This window comes from Pyxicephalus adspersus, chromosome 8 (genome assembly GCF_032062135.1).
Source record: "Pyxicephalus adspersus chromosome 8, UCB_Pads_2.0, whole genome shotgun sequence".
NCBI classification, from domain to species: domain Eukaryota; kingdom Metazoa; phylum Chordata; class Amphibia; order Anura; family Pyxicephalidae; genus Pyxicephalus; species Pyxicephalus adspersus.
In genome coordinates, this window is record NC_092865.1 from 6,390,816 (window position 1) to 6,403,460 (window position 12,645).

The 12,645-nt window shown below is 40.9% G+C and overlaps 1 protein-coding gene across 1 annotated transcript in view; it reads right to left on the minus strand.

Annotated features, from left to right (window-relative positions):
* DOCK7 (dedicator of cytokinesis 7) overlaps positions 1–12,645 on the minus strand; it is a 123,257-nt gene extending 110,612 nt beyond the window's left edge. Inside the window, 1 exon segment of the mRNA XM_072420705.1 lies at positions 12,570–12,645. Within this exon segment, the coding sequence (XP_072276806.1) occupies positions 12,570–12,607 (38 nt within the window). The 5' untranslated portion in view covers positions 12,608–12,645.

A 12,645-nucleotide genomic window follows, 5' to 3' on the forward strand; every position in this document is an offset into this window, starting at 1 on the left:
GACTACAGGCTGTTATTGCCAGCAAAGGGTTTTCAACCAAGTATTAGAAATTAATTTTTTATTTTCAGCTTTTTAATTTGTCCAATTACTTTTGCGCCCCTGAAATGAAGTGATTGTGTAAATAAAGGCTTTAGTTCCTCACATTTTTTGCAATCTTTTTGTTCAACCCACTGAAATAAAGCTAAAAGTCTGCAGTTCAACTGCATCTGAGTTGTTTCATTTAAAATTAATTGTGGTAATGTACAGAATCAGAATTAGAAAAAAAAGTTGTCTCTGTCCAAATATTTATGGACCTAACTGTACACTATGAGGGTTAAATTGGCTACAAAGGCCATTCATTTATTCACTCTTTTTCTTTTGTTTATGTGAGTTTGAAAATACACATTTTTTTTTTCCTTCGCAGAACCAGCCCGATGAGCGATTTCACAAAGGAGTTTTTTTTAAACTAAATCTGTGCTCACACATAACAAAGCAATATATTTCCTTTGATGCACCCATGGCTTTGGATTTCCCATATGACAGCACTGATTTGCTAGAGCTGGAACAGGGAGGATTACATTCTACTCCACAGATATAAAGAACGTGGAAGAGGGGCAAAAAAAATGTAAATATTTGCTGCTGGGGCAACACAAATCTGGTAATTTTTATTATTATAAATTGGATGTATATAGCGCCAGCATATTACGCAGCCCTGTACAATAAATAGGGGTTGCAAATGACAGACAGATACAGACAGTGACACAGGAGGAGGAGAGGAGAGCTTACAATCAAGACCCATTCATTTTTAACATCAAATCTTCTCTTAACATATGTGCATTTATATTATTTTCTGCATGTTGGTCTGTAAAGCATATTCTGTATTGAAATGCAAAAGACTTGAGATTGCTGCTGGGGGCCATTATGGATCAAGAAGGTGCATGTGGGCACTCAAATTAAATCTGTGCTGAAGAAACTCCATGTCCCTGTTTACTAGGTCTAGGTTCACACTGGTGGTGAGGTTGTGGTATGGTTACTACTTTCTCATGCCAGGAAACTGCTGCCGTATGGGGAGATGGTACATGGTAGTGCGCCCTGCGGCAGCACCATAGGGAATGAATAGGGGGCAGCAGTGAGTCGTACCAGTGCCGCCAGCTGTCATATGTGCAGACACCAATTCTCAAGAACCAGCCATGTGGTGCAAGTAATAGGGCGGCTGGCAGGGTGCCACCCATGGGACTGCACATGACCGCCTAATCCCAAAGCAGATCCGAACCTACCCTAATTGCACATAGCACCCAGACTTCCTAACCCAGGTCTGGTCTATCGGAAAATACCACGAAAGAAGAAATATCAGAAGATGTGTAATGTGGTTGATTCCTCAAGGGGAATACATTAAAAGGGAATATGTTATGATTAATTAAGAATTTCATTAATCTGCTCTCCTGAAAATCTACTCCTTGGGCTAAATTTGGATAACTTCAAAATTATTAAAAATTTACACAGCATAAACAAGTCATTTTAATATTTGTCATTATTAAAAAATTACCCTTGCATATCAACCTGGAGCCAGCGAGGATCTCCTTAAAATTATTTTTTTTTTTAATTTTGCTATTAAAACATCAGCTCCTATCTAATTCATCTCCCCAGCCCCTTTTAGCTGGGTCCACCACCCGTCACTTTTCACCACCTGGCTGTTTTTGGGTGGTTACTGATGAGTTGGGTCACAACATAGGGGCTGCCACCCACCTACAGCTTCTTCCAACCCAAGCTTATTGTTTGACGCGTTTCATAAACAATGTCCACTTCATCAGGGACTTAATTTGTATATTTATTAATAAGTTTGTTTCTGATGAAGTGGACTTTGTCTATGAAACGCATCGAACAATAAATGAGACTTTTTCATTGGAATTTTTGTCATGGTTTCATTGTTTTAACTATAAGTAAATTATTGTATTGTATAATAAATTTATGGTTTTATCTTAAACTGTTTGATGGAGATATTATGCCTTAAAAGTCTCGTTCTTTTCTACCTAGGATGTGCCAATATTGGTCTATTCTCTCATCCTTCTTTGGATTAATATTTGGTAGTAATTAGCGGAACTTTACCCAAAATAAAAAAAATACACTTACCTTTAATCCCGCAGATCCCTCCGGAGGTTTCTTCATTTGGGTCCCACGTTGTCCCGGTATCCGTCTTCAGCCCGGGCGCCGACATCTTCTCTTTTCTTTTAGGTTCTTCTTCCTGCATCACCCGATCTCTCACTGCGCAGGCGTGATATCGGGTGATGTAGATGGGGAAAAATATTGCCGATCTCACTGCACATGCTTGAGATCCGCAATTTTTTTCTTCCATTAAAGAAAGGGCTCCTTCTGTGCATGCCCTAAATCAGGGCATGCACAGAAGGAGTAGCCAAGAGCCCCCTGGGATGCGTGATGTAGGTATCCCAGGAGGCTTTGCACTCCCATTCAGTCTTGATTGCTGGGGGAAGGTGCTGCACCCTTTTTTAAAAATAAAATACAATATTTATGTTAAATACCAGGGTTGTCTACCCTTCTATGTAAAATAAAAATTTTGAGTTTAGGTACGCATTAATATATATTTTTATGACAACATGGTAATAGTCAGGCTGCAATCTGAAATACAAAAGAAAAGAAAAATACAGAGAGCCCTTTCTGGTGGAAATACCCAGCAGCTATCCAGGCACTAAGAATAAAATATCTATCAGAGAAAAATGCAAGAGCAGCAAAGAAGTCAATAGATCTTTGTGCAGTGCTGACTAATGGAATTCCTGTCCCAGCTCCGATGAAAAATGGCCAGAAACTGCGTATTTACTTTAAAAAAAAAGGAAAAGATATAACCACATAAATCTTATCCAGACAGATATACGCTGGTCAATAACGCAGTGTAAAGAGAGGAGGCACGGGGTAACCAATCATAAATCCGAACAGAGCCAGAGGACAGAGTGGACATCCGATAAGTCCTTTTGGCACGGTGTTTGATATCATTAGAAGCGCAATCTTTAAAGCAAACTTGTATTTGTCTACAGAAGGAAAAGTAAAAGGAGGGATGGTAAGCAGTCAGTACTTACCTCACTACTCCCATTCAGGTCAAATATGCTGGACCACCGGATATATATTCCAGTGTTCTCCACAGTCCCTTTTAGCTGGGTGCACCACCCGGCAATTTTCAGTTACCACCCGGCTGTTTTTGGGTGGGTCACAATACAATACCACCCAAAAACAGCAGGGTGGTTACTGAAAAGTTCCAGGTGGTACACCCGGCTAAAATGGGGCTGGAGAGAACACTGTTAAGTGATTCCCTATAATATCAAAAAGAATGCTACATCCCTATGATTTTATGACATGACAAAATTAGCAAAGAGAAGAGCCTTTCAGTCTTGAGTTGATCACATACCCAGAGAAGGCCAAATAGTAGGGAGTTTTTGGCAAGTTGTTGTTTGCCAGTTAAAACTCATTATTATTATTACACAGTATATATATATAGTGCCAACATATTACACAGCGCTGTACAACGTCCATATAGTCATGTCACTAGTTGCCCTTCAAAGGAGCTTACAATCTAATGTCCCTACCATAGTCATATGTAATTATTACAGTCTAAGGTCAATTTTGGGGGGAAGCCAATAAACCTAACTGCATGTTTTTTCAGGATATGGGAGGAACCCCACGCAAACACGGGGAGAACCTGCAAACTCCACGCAGATAGTGTCCTGGCTGAGTTTCGAACATGAGACCCAGCGCTGCAAAAGGCCAGAGTGCTAACCACTGAGCCGCCATACTCATGTTTATTGATACAGCTTGCCTGCCTCTATGATAACACTCAGCAGGCCTCTCCTTTGACGGGCTTTTTTCTTTTTTACTGTTAACCCTTAGGATAAGAGCACTAAGATTGTAGGACAATTTCTGTATGCTTCTGAAGAAGCAGGTAACTACAGGCAAAACGCGTCGCGTACATGCCTAAAACAAGTGTCCGTTTGTGGAATTCTGTATATTGCTACAACCTTTCCAAAAATTATATTTGTTGGTGTATTGTTTTGTTTCTTTTTTATGATTCATTCTTGTTTTATATGTTTTGGCCTTCTATGCTGAGTGAGTAACCTAGGGCTGAAAGGCTGTTCTACCTGCTAACTATTCCTATGAATATCATCATACCGTGTTTCCCCGAAAATAAGACCTACCCCGAAAATAAGACCTAGCACTTCCCCCCCCAACCTGCCCTAATATAAGACCTACCCCGAAAATAAGACCTAGTAGAAAAAGAAAAAAAAAATACCGAGCGGGAGACAACGGGCGTACACGGGCGTACACACTCCGGAGCCGCACAAGCCGATGCTTGCCTTGTAGTTCCGGCTCCTGTCACAGGCGGAGTGATATTACATGCACTTCGCCTGTCAGAAGCCAGGAACTCCGCTCGCGTCTTCTGATAAGGTAAGTTTTTTTTTTTATTTTAACCAGCACAATTACGGTATAAAAATAAAAAATAAAAATAAAAATGTGAGCAATCATTGCCCCAGCCACATTTTGTGCTGATTTTAGGTTTGTAAGGACAAGCTGGCTGATTTAATACAGTAACAGTGCAAGAAGAGAAATGCTGAATTCAGTAACCAATACCGGTAGCAATGAATCAATGAAGAGTTTAATTTACAATTGGGTCACCATATAAAACTCTCAAATGTACATTGTTCTACATGAATATGGTAAGCGTTTTTTTTTCATTAAAAAAAGTATATAAGACCTACCCTGAAAATAAGACCTAGTGTGTTTTTGGAAGCCCAAAAAAATATAAGACAGTGTCTTATTTTCGGGGAAACACGGTATCATTCAAAAAAACATGCAGTTAGGTTAATTGGCTTACCCCCAAAAATTGACCTAAGACTATAATAATGACATATGACTGAGGTAGGGGCATTAGATTGTGAGCTCCTTTGAGGGACAGCTAGTGATATGACTATGGACATTGTAAGGCGCTGCATATTATGTTAGAAAAAAACTGTATAATATAATAACATACTCATTGCCATTTCTGAGGGGTAACAATAAATTCCTCAAAGGAAACAAATCCAGTTTGTGTGCAGCTAATACCTTTGCAAACCCTGTTATTAAAATAGTAGTGACATCTTCACTGTGCTATACATTGTGATGAGTTGTGGGAGGAGCCTAGCAGCCCCACCCACTACAGGCTGCCTGCAGAAAACTACAAGAGGGGGCGGAGACAAGACTGGCAACACTGTACAAGAAGAGGAAGAAGCAGAGTCTGGTCTTTAACACAAGAAGCTGCTGCCAGGTGAATCTGGAAGAAATACTCAAATCACTCCAATATTGTATTAAGTATATACACGACTCACAGGTTTCAAAAGACCCAGGCATTAGGTTTAGTATGGCTGCTGCTGGATGAGGTTACAAGTTTATCTGCTTTGTATTAGGGTTTTCAACTAATAATAGTTCCCCCAGCTACGGAGATAATTTTTAACCTTCTTATACAGGACCTCCACCCATACAGAACTCACTGCCACCCCATTGTAAAATATTTGGCTAGATACAGATAAATGAGAACAGACAAATATCTCAGTATCTATGTGGTTTCCTGTGGTATATTACATGGTTGTACCGCAGGAAAACCACACTGTACCACATTTATTTTCTTTCTGTACAAAGAAAGAAAAAGTAAACAAGCAAAAAGCACGAACCCCTAAAATCTAAACAGATAGAAAGATTTTTTTTCATCCTCCTTTTCCTCTGTGTGTAGGATGAGTGACTTCCCGTTTTCTAGGGTTATAAAAAGAAAATTCCCGGTCACATGTTGATAGAGTCACCAAACGAGGGGAGATAATTACAGGTTGGGGATTCTTCGTGTAGCAGTTTTTTGTTTCTAAATGACAGAAAATTAAACCAGTGACTCGTTCTGGTAATTGTTTGGATCCCTCTTATGCATGAGAGCTTCAAAAGGAAAAAAGATATTCAAGAGCTTGTGGAAATCTGCAATCACAGACACACCGGAGATCAGTTATTATTATTAAACCGGATTTATAAAGCGCCACCATATAAAGCAGCGCTGTACATTAAACAGTGACACAGGAGAAGGAGAGGACCCTGCACCGAAGAGCTTACAATCCAGGAGTTTATTGTAAACGATCAGATCAGTGTGTGAAAGAATTATAACTTTGCTACTATGGTGCAGCCATATTTGATCATTACACACCTGATTTTTTAAAGGCCTCCAAGACTGGAGATGATAGATCTGCCTTTTTCATCCTTTTTAACATGGGGGAACCCTTAAAGAACTTTCAGGGTACCCCGGCTACAATTCCTATATCCACAGCTCACAGTATATTAGTGTGGTGGTCAGTGGGAAGAATTCCTCTTACATTGCTCGGCATTAGGAAGAATGTCACCCTTACAGATAGCCAAAAAGATCATTGGGGTCACTTAGTATGACCTGAGAGGTGCAAATTGTTCAAGGAACCCCCCGTAACCTCAGGAAGAACCTTATCCTATTTTGTGCAATTTTCCCCTTCTTTTAGATTGTAAGCTCTTCTGGGCAGAGTCCTCTTCTTCTCCTGTGTCACTGTCTGTATTTGTCAGTAATTTCAACCCCTATTTATTGTACAGCGCTGTTTAATATGTTGGTGCTATATACACACAGTTTAATAATAATAAAGATAATAGGGTTCCACTGAACCCTGGTTGAGAAATACCGCTATAGACTATCATAGGAGAACCTGGGTGATTCAACAAACCTGCATGGAGTTTGCAAGTTCTCCCCGTGTCTGCATGGGTTTCCTCTGGGTACTCGGGTTTCCTCCCACATCCCAAAAACATGCAGTGAGGTTAATTAGCTTCCCCCCTAAATTAACCTTAGACTGTATAAATGACATATGACTATGGTAGGGACATTAGATTGTCAGCCCCTTTGAGGGACAGCTAGTGACATGACTATGGACTTTGTACAGCGCTGCGTAATATGATGGCGCTATATAAATACTGTATAATAATAATATTAATAACCTGGATTGGATTTCCTATTATCATTTGCTTTTAACTACAGTATCAATAACCGCACAATACACAAGTTAAATGTCCCTAGAACAGGGACGCCAAACATTTCATGCACCAGTAGCCATTTGTGTACACCCCATTAACTCTCTTTGTTTATCAGTTCAATCACAAAGCAATGGAATACAATGGTCAGTCTCCTCCAATAAGAAAGAATTCATGTCATACCTACATTCTTTTTTAATATCTGGAAAGGCTTATAAACTAGAGCTTAAAGCGGACCTAAACAACCCTAATATATAAAACTCAGTATATATAAAGTAAAAATGTAACTGATTTTTTTCAAGACTGAATGGGAGTGCAGAGCCTCCTGGGATACCTACATCATGCATCCTGGGATACCTACATCATGCATCCTGGGATACCTACATCATGCATCCTGGGAGGCTCATTCCCATCCTGGGAAATAGATGCCGATCTCGCGCATGTGCAGTGAGATCGGTGTTCTTTTTTTCCTCCTTTACAGCGGGTTACGTCACTTGATCTCAGACCTGCACAGTGCGAGATTGGGTGACGTAGCAAGAAGACAAAAAGAAAACACGGAAGATGGCGGCACTTGGCGCGGAGACAAAGATTTCCAGGACAGCGTGGGACCGGATCAAGGTAAGGTTCAGGATCAAGCTGAGGGATCTGTGGGACTAAAGCTAAGTGTGGGTCTTTTTTTTTTTTTTTTTTACTTTAGTTCCTCCTTAAGATGTATGTCAAATATAAAGATAAATAACAAAGTATATTTAAAGTGTATGGAAAGGGTAAAAACTAAGTAGGAAAGTTTTTTTTTTCCCTAACTAACGAGTTTCGCCCCCTTTATTATACTCAGAACACTTAATTTTACCTCCTTTTATTATTGTGGTAACCGTTACCACTAATAAAGAAAGTTAGGGGAAATCCAACATTTGAGATGTCATCAGTGTAATAAGTGATAGAAGAGTCTCCAATGCTCTTTCTATTTTAGTGCATGGACAAATTAAAGAACGAAACATGATTTGGGATCGGCATTTTCAAGTAGGCATTTTTGGCAATTCTGGAGCTTTGGATAGTACAGCAATAACTACACATAATGGCATTGTGCAGTCATGGCAGCTTACGAATACTAACAAGTACTACAATGCTAATACATGGAAGAAAAATGTCAAAAATGTGTAAGACATATTCACTGGAACACTTGTGGGTCAACTTTATTCCGGTATGATTCACATTCCAACAATGTAAAACATTTATGGAATTCAAAACAGACATACATGGCACAGAATGCATTGCCGAGGGCAATACAAATACAAGGATGGTGAAATAGGGGCATATAAAGTGAATCTTGCTTTGCATCTGCAGATCACAATTTTTAAAATCAGGGTCACTATTATTAAGGCTTCCTCTTTGTGTCCTGACTGGGCCATGTCGATTCCTGGCATCCTAATCAGACCTGCAACTAACCTTTCCCCATCATACTTCACTCCCCAATGTAAAATCTGATGTCAGTGTTCTCCCTAGCCTCTTTTAGCAGGGCACTCCGCCCGGCACTGTTCAGTGACCAAATAGCTGTTTTTAGGTGTTTAATGAAAAGTTGGTTCACAATACAACGGCCACCACCCACTTACAGCTTCTACCCATCCAGCTAAAGAAAATCTATGGGGAGAATACTGCATATGCATACGGTTAGTATTCCACTGATAAAACCTAGTGATCCTGCTATGAAAGTCCTTGTTCATGTGCTAGTAAAAGGCGACAATGCTTAGTCCCTGTCTTCCAATAATGCTCATGCCTTTTCTATGATGGAGATTACAAGTAGTGGTTTTAACACATACTATATAGGCATGGTAGAATGTTGGTGCAAATGATCTGCCCTGAGTAATGCACAGGGATGGAAACTGGAAGAGGATGCAGGAGATCAATAGCTAATATGAAACTACTAATAGGTTTAGACCCAGTGGCAACAAATGCCCATGTGCGTCTTTCCAGCAGCCACCTACACGTCAGCATTTGCAGGTATGACAGTGAGTGGTACTAACCCGCTCACTGACACCCTCGTTCATTCTCCATTGGGTTGCTGCGGGGAGACGGTACATGTAGTGTCTCCCCTGGGGCAGGGGTTCTGTGGATTGAGGAAGCGATAACTGCACTGCGGCTGCAGAGTATAGCCTGTCATTTATTATTATTATTACTACACAGTATTTATATATTGCCCACATATTACGCAGAGCTTTACAAAGTGCATAGGTTGTATATGTAGTAGTAGTATAAAGCATGAAAAGGGATTCAAGACATCCTGACAGCTTGTATTTTTAATATCTAAATTAGCCAATAAAAGGCATCAATTGAACTTTATGGGGGGGGGGGCAAGGTGTTGAAGGATATTGGGGTTGAGGTTATGTGTTACAATATACAAGGATCTGGGGGACTATAGTAATATCTGGGGATTAAGTATTAAACTTTTCACTAGCTCACCATGTCCCAATGTCATTAACACAGAATAAGGCGAATTTTGGGGGAAAGCCACTTAACCTAAGAGCATCTTTTTGTATGTAGGAGGAAACCGGAGTACCCCGCGGAAACCCACACAAACACGGGGAGAACCTGCATGTTTGGGTTTACATCTACTTTAATTACACTGCAAGACTGCACTATGCAAAAACACAAACAAAAAATAAGACACGTAAAATCATCATCTATAGATGAACCATATAGTAGTCAGTGTAAACAGTTCCTAAGGTCGTTTCTAAAGTCACACAAGGACCGATCTATGAGAAATAAGCCAAGAGAAAAACATTCATTTTTATGGTCTGGTCCGAAACTGAATGAAGGATGAAGCTGGGCAATGATTATACCGGGACCTGGGTATGCTGTAATCAAAATACCAGGACCTGGGTATGCTGTTAAAATTATACCGGGACCTGGGTATGCTGTTTTAATATACCGGGACCTGGGTACGCTGTAATAAATATACCGGGACCTGGGTACGCTGTAATAAATATACTGGGACCTGGGTACGCTGTAATAAATATACTGGGACCTGGGTACGTTGTAATAAATATACCGGGACCTGGGTACACTATACTTATCTGGGGATCATGGCAAATGGAGATCAGGGGATAATGTTATGATTTACAAGTAAGGGTAATACAATAATTTTATCAGGATTTGGGGAGGAATTGGTTTATTATATTGGGGTCTGCGGGTCATGTGTTGAACGAATACATTTATATATATATATTTACTTCTTCATTGTATAATTTGTGTACAAATTTATAAATAAGTATGTAGGTTGCAGAAACATTCAAGAATTCAGAGTTTAAAGTGATTCAAGACCTTCTGGCAGCTTGTATTTGTAATAACTTAGTTAGCCAATAAAGGGCATCAATTGAAATGTCCTGGGGCACGGTGTTGAAGGATATTGGGGTTGAGGTGATGTGTTACAAAGTATAAGGATCTGATGGAACATATATTATCTGGGGGATTATTATTATATGAGGTTCATAGATTGTTTTGGGGTTTGAGATGATGTCTATTATATTGGGATTATATCAGGGTCTATGGGTGTGCATTGTTTTGTGGTCTCGGGGCCATTTTGCATTTTTTCAGGGTCTGAGGGTGTTGTGTTTTAGTGGGATCTGGGGGTCTGGGTGTATTATATTGGTGTATAGCTGCATTGTGTTGTATTATACTTAGGTCAGCGGGTGCTGTGGTGTATTATATTAGGGTACAGGTGTGCTGTGTTTTATATCTGGGTCTGAGAGTTTTCTCTTGGTATGTATTGGACTACAGGGGTACTGTGTTATATTATATTGGGATCTGGGGGTGCTGTGTTGTTTTATAGCAGGGTTTGGGTGTAACATATTTGGGTGCAGGGGTGCTGTATTGTATTATATCAGGCTACAGGGGTCATGTGCTGTATTATATTGGGGTCTGGGTGTATCTTGTTCTATTACATTGGGAACTGGGGGTGTGTGTTGTTTTATATGAGGGTTTAGGTGTAATAAATTGGGATACAGCGGTATTGTGCTGTATTATTTTGGGGTCTGGGGTGTTAGATTATATTATATCGGGGTCTGGGTATATTGTGTTATATTATATTCGAGTATAGAGGTGCTGTGTTGTATTATGTTGGGGTCTGGGTGTAATCTGTTGTTTTATTCTGGGGTCTAGGTGTAATATATCAGGGTACATGGGCATTGTGCGGTTTATTTCGGGGTCTAGGTGTACTGTGTTGTATTATATTGGGGTACAAGGGTGCTGTGTTGTATTATTTTGGGGACTGTGTGTGTTATTTTGGGGCACAAGGGTATTATGCTATAATATTTTGGTGTTTGGGTGTTAGATTATAAATATCAGGGTCTGGGTGTATTGTGTTATATTATATCAGGGTCTGGGGTGCTGTATTGTATTAGGTTGAAGTCTGGGGGTGTCCTGCTGGTATATTTTGGGTTCTGGGTGTATTATATTGGGGTACAGGGGCATTATACTGTTTTTTGGGGGGTTTGGGTGTATTGTGTTGTAATATATTTGGGTATAGGGGTGCTGTGTTGTAATATGTAGGGGTCTAGGGGTATTATGTTGTTTTTTTGGGGGGTCTGTGTGTATTATATTGGGGTACAGGGACATTGTGCTGTTATATTTTGGGGTCTTGTGTATTATATTGGGGTACAGGGGCATGGTGCTGTTTCTATTAGAATCTGGGTGTATTATATTGGGGTACAGGGGTATTGTGCTGTTATATTTTGGGGTCTGGGTGTGTTAAGTTGGGGTACAGGGGCATTGTGCTGTTTTTATTGGGGTCTGGGTGTGTTATATTGGGGCACTGGGGCATGTTGTTGTATAATTTGGGGGTCTGGGTGTGTTATATTGGGGTACAGGGGCATGGTGTTGTATTATTTTGGGGTCTGGGTGTATTATATTGGGGTACAGGGGCATGGCGTTGTATTATTTGGGGGTCTGGGTGTATTATATTGGGGTAAAGGGGGCATGGTGTTATATAATTTGGGGGTCTGGGTGTGTTATATTGGGGCACTGGGGCATGTTGTTGTATAATTTGGGGGTCTGGGTGTGTTATATTGGGGTACAGGGGCATGGCGTTGTATTATTTGGGGGTCTGGGTGTATTATATTGGGGTACAGGGGCATGGCGTTGTATTATTATATTGGGGTACAGGGGCATGGTGTTGTATTATTTGGGGGGTCTGGTGTATTATATTGGGGTACAGGGGCATGGTGTTGTATTATTTGGGGGTCTGGCTGTATTGTTTTGCATGTTCGGGTCTGGGGGTGATGTATCATTCTCTCTATGGCTCTGGGGGTGCTCTGGTAAGTATTTCAGTCTCGGGGGGCCGGCTCAGGCTCCCCAGTTGTCCTGTCAGCCCCCCCTCCATTGTCCCAGCACATAGCCCGGGGAGGTGGGGCAGGTCTGGGGGGTTTCAGGCTCCATACAAAGACAAACAAGCGGGATATCAGGCCAGAAAGAGAAGAAAAGAGGCCAGGGACAGGTCGGAATCCTCCTCAGGAGAGGAGAGGGAAGGACGGCGCGGTTACCTGCTGATTTTCTGGGCGAAGGCCCGGCGCTCCGCCATGTCCGCTTCTCCGAGCGGCTCCCCTCCCCGCTGACAGA